Source organism: Chrysoperla carnea, chromosome 1 (assembly GCF_905475395.1).
Source record: "Chrysoperla carnea chromosome 1, inChrCarn1.1, whole genome shotgun sequence".
Taxonomy (NCBI): Eukaryota; Metazoa; Arthropoda; class Insecta; order Neuroptera; family Chrysopidae; genus Chrysoperla; species Chrysoperla carnea.
In genome coordinates, this window is record NC_058337.1 from 90143801 (window position 1) to 90153210 (window position 9410).

A 9410-nucleotide genomic window follows, 5' to 3' on the forward strand; every position below is an offset into this window, starting at 1 on the left:
CAACATCAGATTGGAAAAAGACAATCTCCCACGTGTGACAGATGCGGAGAAAATTCAGAAGAAACATCGATCCACCACCGGTTTGGTCCTCCCATAGTAGAACCAGAAGAAATTAGGAAACTCAGCGCTAGGCAGATCCTGTATTTCAGTACATCAGTTGATTATAATAGCCACTGAAAAGCGTAGCGGGGATAGAGTACAAGGGTCTATTTGGCTAGGTGCTCTGAACCATTGCTTCGAGGCCCGATGCTCGAGCATGGCCCGCTAACCTCCATACCCATACCCCATACCCATATAGATAGATAGAAGATATTCATTTCACTAATAAAACTTTATTGATTTTCTTTATATTTTCTTCCAGTTATATTATTCACGATGGATACAGATATGCCACCGGTAATAATTACCACAAAAGCTACCTTTTTGTTGCAAAAAGCATGAATTTGCTACAAAAAATATGTAGTTAAAAAAACAAAGTTGACAATGAAGACGTCTCTCTATAAAATTTTAAATACATTTTCCCCTTAGAAAAGAGCCCAGAAGTTTGCTTGTTTTAATTTTCCATTTCGCTGTGGAAATAATTGGATGAAAATTTTTTATAAAAAAAATCATCCTGTATCCATAAAAAAAAAACATCTCGTAAACATAGGGTATTCACCAAAAATGAAGTTTATAGAAAAATAAATATTTTTGTTTCAGACCAAACGCCAATTTTTTTGTATCACAATACTTCCTTTACTTCTTACAAGAGAGTAAAAATTGAATATAAATATTAATTTGTTCTATTTACATATATTTTAACAAAGCCAAAACTTCATAAACAATATTTAATACTTATTTTTTTGACCTATGGACAGATATATAAAGTTATAGATAATATTAGATAGCATATAATGCTACGGCCGGACTGAAAGTCTAACACCAATCAACAACGAAAATAAGAAAGTGTCAAATGGGTACCTATATACAGGGAGTTTTGTTTTGATTGCAGAACGTGGGCCTACATAATAAACTCATAAAGACGAAGGAAAAAATTATTTACACATTTTGGATCTGAGGCCTACTTTGCGAGAAAATTAACAAAATAAATTAATATAATATTAAAAAAAAGTAAATAACATTATCGAATCACAGTTCAATGAAATGGTCAATAACAGAACACCCTGTATAATATCTATACTGTGTAGTGTTGTTGATAAAATATTCATATTATTATTTAGAAATATTTATTGTTAATATTTTTTTCGACGATATATCGATAGTTCGATATTGAAATATAAACAGCGATGGTCGTTTTTTTTTAATAGGTTTTTATATTTCATTTTTTCGTCTTAAATTATTTTATCTACAGAATCATCGCAAACTTAATTTACTGTACTTAATTTACACTATATTATACTTATCCTCTTTTCTTAGTTTATTTTTTTCGATGCTTTCTTAAAACGAAATGCAATTTTGTATAGTTATTGGATACGCCTGTGGTATAATAATTTCAAAATTTCAGCTTTTAGACCACCTAGCACCCAAAAAAGACAACTTGTACTAAGGTAAGTTTAGCTAAACAGACAGAGAAGTAAGATATGTGATAAGCGGTGCACCAACTATATTATTTTGTTTTACTCCGGTTATTGATGTATTTGCTTTCCGATTTTCTTAAACAATAAATGCACCTAAATAGGCCACAAAAATAAATCGTGCAAAACCTTAAGCCAAATCTCACGCCGCACAAAAACATACCCTAGCCTTGTATCTATACCTATCGAGTTTAACGTGAACAACAGTTGACTGTTCAAATCAATGGTAGCCGACCTGCTTCAGAAATTTAAAAGACTTTTAGCTCTCTGGTGAAAAACTTCTCTATGAAAACAACAATAATTAGTTGAATTTAATTAAAGTATAGAAAGTTTGATTAGATTAATAATAATTTTTATGATAAAAAATGCACATATTTTCAAATGCAAAAATAAACTTTCTACTAAAATATTTAATGCTGTATCGACAGATTTTTACCTCCGTATACACAAATAGTCAGTTCCGTAGCCGAATAATTTTTCGGTGGGTTTTTTAAATTTTTTAAATTTCACGTGTTTTTTATATTCGTACTAGTGCTGTGATTACACAAGTGAAATTTACAAAATTTAAAAAACCCCCGACAAATTTTTCGGGTACGGAACCTTAAACTCACACTTGAAACATATCTAATAACACTTGCCATTAAATTAAATTTTTTCTTAAGGCCTTTAACATCGTCAATTTTTTGGTTTTTTCAAGTACGGAACTCTAAAGTCGCAATTGAAACATAGCTTAGAACACTGTCCATGATATGAGGTTTCATACGAAACAAAAAAATCAAAATCGGTTCATCCGTTTAGACTCTACGATGCCATAGATAGACAGACAAACACACACACAGACATAGCGGTTAAACTTATAACATCTCCTTTTTTTAGTTCGGGGGTTAAAAAAGATTATAATAGGAAAAAAAATAGACTAATTTTTAAGGCTCGATTTTCTTAGGTATTTATTTTGATATTTTTTATTTGAAGTTAAATCATTTGACTCAGTGTCCGACTTATTCTTCAACACGGTTATAATTAATTTTTGATTTTTTTAAAAGTAGTATGCATTAATAAATTTTCCAGATTAATGTAATAAATGTTGCCTATAAGATAAATTCTGTTATAATATTATTTATGATAACAAAACAAATAAAATACTACCATAACATAAAGCGATAAATTATAATTCTTAAATTAGACTTGTTAGGTCATTTCACTCAATTCATTAACATACCAAAGTACATTATTAATATTTTTATTATTGTTGTTGTCAAGAATAATAATATAGCTTTAAAAAAATTATTTGAACATGGAACTAGAGAATTTAATTTCTAAAGAACAATGTTTATACATTTTAGAAAAAATATTAAAAACACAATCTTTTCAACTAATTAATTATACAATATGTCATATAAAAAATATTAAAAGTTTTTTAATTAAAGATTACATTAGTGTTAAATGTAAAGTGAAAATCAATTCTGATATAAATACATATTTTTTTAATATTAAATGTAATAAAAATGTGAAACAAAATACTTTTAAACAATATTTTATACCATCACAACATTTAAATGAAGTGGAATATAATTTATATTTAAAGTTAGCTGAGAACGATCATCATCTGGAATGGGTTCCACAAATTTATTGTGCGTCAAACGATAAGATTTTCATGGAAGATTTACTTCAATCTGATTATACATTTGCAAATGATTTTGATTATAAACATTGTACTCAAGTTTTGTCAACACTTGCTAAAATGCATGCATATGGATTCAAAGCAAAGACTGTATCATTTTCAATTTCTTTAATTAAAGAAAATAATACTTTAAAAAATATTTATGAAATTTGTTTAGAATTATATTCAGAACCAATTAAAGAATGGCAAAACATGATTAAAAATACTTATAAAATTTTAACTGACGAAATATTAAATAAAAAAGTTTTAAGTGTATTAAACGAACAATTTAAAAAAATTTATGATAAAACAAATCAAAATTATTTCACATTATGCCATGGAAATTTAACACGAAATAATATTTTATTTAAAAATAATTCAAAGGGATGTAAATTAATCAATTTCAAAAATGCATCATACTCTGTACCAATTATTGATGTGTTAACATTTTTATTTGGAAATACAACAACTGAATTCAGACAACTTCATTTTAATAACCTTCTTGAGCATTATTACCAAGAATTATATAACGAATTAAAATTCTATGGTCTCGAATTACAAACAATATTCGATAAATACACCTTTCATTATTTATGTAAGGAATATTCGTTATACAGTAAAATAATTGCATTACCTTTTCAAATTATATCAAACTTTGAACATTTCTCTGAAGATTATTTATCGGAATATATAAAATCAAATTCGAAACATTTTAATCAAATAATTGAAGAAATTAATGAAAATTTAAAAGAAGATAAAATTACAAGGGAAATTTCCTATAAATTAATTTACGAAACGCTTCAACACAATGAGTACAAATTAATTAATTTTAATTTGAATGAAATACCAAATATTAAAGGATACTTAGGACAACAAAAACTACTAACTATAAAAATCCAACTAGAAAATCAGTTGAAAACTCTTAGCTATTTCGTAAAATTATTACCCGAAGAAAAAGGACAACATGATGTATTATTAAAAATGAATGGTTTTGAGCGTGAAGTAATTGTGTTTCTTGAAATATTTAAATTAATGCAAGAATCTGGTATTCAAATTCATGAAGTTGTACCAAAATGTTATCTTGGGTTAATAAACGATTGTTTAATATTTGAATATCTGGAAAATTATAAATCCTGTAATAAGTTTCAAATGTACGATTTTGATCATGTAAATTTAATGTTTAAAAGTTTGGCAAAACTCCATGCTTTCAGTGTTATAGTTGAAGAAAAATTGAACATTTGCTTGGGTGATAAATTTAGTACAATATTCAAAGAGTTTATGTATAATGAAGATGGTATCAATGCTGGTTTCAAAGGTGTCCAATTCATGAATAATTGTCTGAAGTATTTAGATGTTGAATTTTTAATAAAGAAATTAAATATAATGAAGCAAAAATTCCCAGATTATGTGAAACGTTCCAAAACGTATCGAAATGTTTTAAGTCATGGGGATTTATGGTTGAATAATGCCATGTTCTCATACGATGTCAATGGTAAACCAATACATTGTTATATAATCGATTTTCAATATTGTCGCTATTTACCACAAGCACATGATGTAATGTGCTCATTACATTTAACAACCTCCAATGATCTCCGTAAACAGTATCAAGAACAATTATTATTAAATTATTACAAATATTTTAAAGATGAATTGCTGAAGTATGATATCGATTGTGAAAAAATCATATGTGTTAATGATTTTCTACAAAGTTGTCAGGAACTTGAACCATTTGCAATGTTTCAGAAAACATTTTATTTCCAATTTTCTATGATGTGTTCTGAATATGAAGATAATTATCGATCAAACCTTCAATTACAAGAACAATTTTTAAATGGTGATCGTTATCATGTTATACATGAAAATTGGAAAATGTCTGAAATGTATCGAAAATATATGGCTGAGTGTCACGTACCCGTTTTAGAATATTGTAAGCAATTATGAAAGCATGAACTTAATTGAATAATTGTTTTTACACTTTACAGACATTTTTACGTTGACGATTAATTGATTATAAATAAATTAATGAAAGATAAATTTTAAATCGAAATTAAGCACATAAAAATAATATCAATCGCTTTTATATTGGATTCTTTGGGTTATTTGTGTTTACATGGTTTTTGACCTAAGACGTTAAATTATCTTTCTTATGAACTCAAAATTATGGCCATTGATATTATTGCTTTTTTACCCAAGTTTTTATACCATGCATATATGTAATATGCAAGGTTTACTAAGTTTAGTCCCAAATTTGCAACGCTTAAAAATATTGATGCTATGAACAAAATTTTGGTATAGGTGTTTATAAAATCACTTAATTAGTCGGTTGTCTATCCGTCTGTCCGTCTGTCTGCCAATACGATAACTCAAAAACGAAAAAAGATTTCAAGCTGAAATTTTTACAGCGTACTCAGGACGTAAAAAGTGAGATCAAGTCCGTAAATGAGCAGCATAGGTTAATTGAGTCTTGGGTCCGTAGGACCCATCTTGTAAACCGTTAGAGATAGAACAAAAGTTTAAATGTAAAAAATATTCGTTATGAAAAAATAACCAACTTTTGTAAGAAAAATTTTTTTTTAAACATCACTGTTTACCTGTGAGAGCGCAAATTATGCGCAAATTGTATAGTATGTATTATATGAATATATTAGTTATATATGTGTCACATTATGTATGTGTAATGTGATAAAGTGATCAACACTTTCTATGCATGGTATTTCAATAGTTAACTCAGTCAATTGTTTCTTTTCACTTGTTATTTGATTAAATTTGGTTTAAACTTGGAATTTAAAAAAAATTAAAAAAAGGCTATAATGCTAATCTCTCATGCAAAATAAAAGACTCTTCTTCGGGTGGAATTGCCTCTTTGTGGTAGTTTATGCACAAGCTTGCGAAATATGAAATGAATTAGTCATTAAATACTTATTTTTTATTTACGTGGGATATCATTGGGAGCCGGGCCATCACCGGTTCAAGTATCATACATAATAAAACCATTTGTTTACTTTCGTAATTATAACCAACATTCAGTAAGTTTTCTATTAGCAGTTATTATTATCAGTCAAGTTGCTAAAACTTTTGGTGTCGGGTGTTTCGGTGTTTAAGATTAAGTGATCACAAGCTATGATAAGACATTTTCCATTTTGTAATAGTTTTGGTAATTTTATTTTAGGTATTTTTTCCAAAATACTCAGCAGTTCTTTTAAATAAAATATGCGATTTGTATAAATTTTTAATCTATATTTAAACTTTCTACTTTGAAACATCTACATCCTTGAAAATATAAAAATAATACTAACTAATAGTATTAAATACTCGATTGATTGCATAGGAACGGTTAACTCTGTAACGATTTCATCATTTTGTTAAGTCAAAAATATTATTGTTTTATTTTTAGAAAAAAATAATGCAAAATAATTTGTTAGATAATTAATATATTTATTTTATCTCTACATTTTTTGTTAAGTGTCAAAGTGCTTTTGACCGATTATTTTGTTTGTTTGTGTTGTCTTAAGCTATTATGTTTACACTTATATTTAAAATTCTTTGAAATATTATTAGTATTATATTAGCGTGTAAATTTTTTTATAAATTTTATATAAATAAATTCATTTATTTATTATCTGTTTTTCTTATCAACTTTAAAACCTTCCTCCTTCTATATGAGACAAAGAATTTTTGTGCATAGAATACGATTTTTCTTCATAAAAATGCGATTATAAGGTAGGTAAAAGTGATACCCATATTTGCATATTATTGTAAAAAATGAAAAAGGCTTGTTCTGAAGGTGCCATTGGCAATGTCGAGAAACTTCACGGTCATTCGAATAATTTAGTTTCCCTTTCATGACAAATGCAGAATTGAGTAAAACGCTGCTAGATATCTATATGAAGGATTGCATATTTAAATCAGGAAGAAATGAGTTGGCGGCGTCAAACATCGTTACAGGGATCTCAAAAAAAAATGTGTACTGTATAATCAAAAACTGGCAGAGTTTTTCTTAATCATATCATTTTTCTCTATTTAACCTATTTGCACATTTTAAATCAAGAGGATTTATGGTTGTTTAATGTCATTTTTTCCTACGATGTTAATGATAAAACCAATACACTGTTATTTAATCAATTTTCAATATTGTCGCTATTTACCACAAGCACATGATGTGATGCACTCATTACATTTAATAACCTGCAATGACTTTACAGATCTGACTTGACAATATCAAGAACAACTATTATTAATGTATTTAAAAGATGAATTATTGCAGTATGATATCGATTGTAAAAAGTCGTATGTGTTAATGATTTTTTAAAAGGTTCTCATGAGCTCGAACCATTTGCAATGTTTTAGAAAAAATTTTCTTTTAACTTTCTATGATGTATTCTGAATATGAAGAGATTAAATGATCAACTATCAAAATAATATACAGGGCGTTCTGTTATTGACTGCAGATCTTTTTCCTACAGAATAAGCTCATAAAGACGAAGGATTTATTAAAATAATATTAATAAAAACTAAATAACTATATCGAATCACAGTTCAATAAAGTATTGAAGGATTATAGGAGGTCGTCCTATAATCTATTTACATACATAAAATAAAAACATTCAAAAAATACCTAATATTGTCAATCAACATGGCATATCTGAATCAGTTGATTGAGTCATCATCAGTTTAGTTTTTTCTATGCATATTGATTTAATATAGGAGCTTGAATGGTTGTATCTATGTACAATGTATACTCAATGTCACAAAAAATGCTCGTTTTAAAACATTCTAAGTGTTACTATTATAACATAACATATGATGCGTACGCTTAGAATGGTTTTAACTGTGGCACTTTTTCTGACAGTGAGTGTACATCCTACTTCTTCTCCTTCTCTTATTATTATTATTATTTCTTAGTTAATTTATAATACAATACCATCCTTCAAAATTTTATTGAACTGTGATTCGATAAAGTTATTTACTTTTTATTAATATTATATTAATTTATTTTGTTAATTATCTCACAAAGTAGGCCTCAGATCAGAAAATTTTTAAATAACTTTTTCCTTCGTCTTTATGAGCTTATTCTGTGGGCAAACGATCTGCAGTCAATAACTGAACGCCCTGTATAATATATACAACTGTTGACAAACCTTATTTTTAATAATTTGAGATTTCACCCCTTTAAGAAGTTCTCAAGTTACAACTGATGCACTCAGCATATACTTAACAATTTTTTTGAACGAAAAATTGTGGATTAATTATAATAATTATTTATTCAAAAATAATAAATAAATACTTTTTATCTGAATTGAGATGATTAAGAAATTCACAGATGTTTAAAATAAATAATATGTTCATATACCGAGTGTATCACAAAATGTTACAGCGGTGCTCTGTATAAAAATTAAATAATTCTACAGGAGGTTAAATTCAATAATATTTTAATGAAAATTTCAAAAAATCTCACGTGCAAATTGTTTAAACACGGATTGACTGATATTGCCTTTTTTGAAAGGTTATTTGATCGAGAGTTCTTAGCTACCAAAGTGCGAGTAAAAGATCGCTTCTTTTCTAATATAGGTTTATGTACACCAAAAAAACTAGAAAAATAGCGATATAATCTTCAAACGGCTGAGTACATTTTTTTTGAAATATAGTTGAGAACACTCTCGATCAAGTTAACTTTTAAAGGAAAACAAAAAATTCAAAACTGTTTCATACCTCAGAGGAATCCATGAGACTTGATTATATACCGAGAGCTTCTTCAAATTTTTAATTTAATATTATTCTATTGTACGCATATATATTTCTACACATTATTTACCAAAAATGTAAGTAGAGCCAGATAGTCTTATTGTACTGTAATGGTATTATTGAATTTTACTTAAACTTTATGTGAGAAAATAGGTCCATATTAGTGTGGTAAATACTAGAACACTTTACGCAACACATCCGGTATAAAGGCATTAAAACGTAACGCCTTCATTGTTGATTGGTTCTACGATATTCTACGATCGGTAAATACGTGTTATAATTTTCAACGAAGATTAACTAAGTGTGTGTGATGGAAAAATCAATTTAAAAAAGAAGAAAAGTAACAGGAAATGATGTTGGAACGAACTGTACCTACTACTACTGTTCGTTAATATACATAAACTGAAATAACAAATGAATGTAAATTAAAT

General features: G+C 27.4%; 1 protein-coding gene across 1 annotated transcript; it reads left to right on the forward strand.

Moving 5' to 3' along the window:
• Positions 1-375: 375 nt before the first annotated feature.
• Positions 376-5286, forward strand: LOC123292083. Its single transcript, XM_044872613.1, has 3 exons — positions 376-396; positions 3160-3345; positions 3742-5286. The coding sequence occupies exons 1-3, from the start codon at positions 376-378 to the stop codon at positions 5176-5178; spliced, it is 1644 nt and encodes a 547-aa protein (XP_044728548.1). The 3' UTR covers positions 5179-5286.
• Positions 5287-9410: the final 4124 nt, after the last annotated feature.

Bases quoted from the DNA above. Each gene is read 5' to 3' on its own strand.
- LOC123292083 (XM_044872613.1), top strand. From the start codon at position 376: ATGGATACAGATATGCCACCG. The intron at 397-3,159 runs GTAATAATTACC...TTATATTTAAAG, and splicing joins TGGATACAGATATGCCACCG to TTAGCTGAGAACGATCATCA. The intron at 3,346-3,741 runs GTATCATTTTCA...AACCTTCTTGAG, and splicing joins ATGGATTCAAAGCAAAGACT to CATTATTACCAAGAATTATA.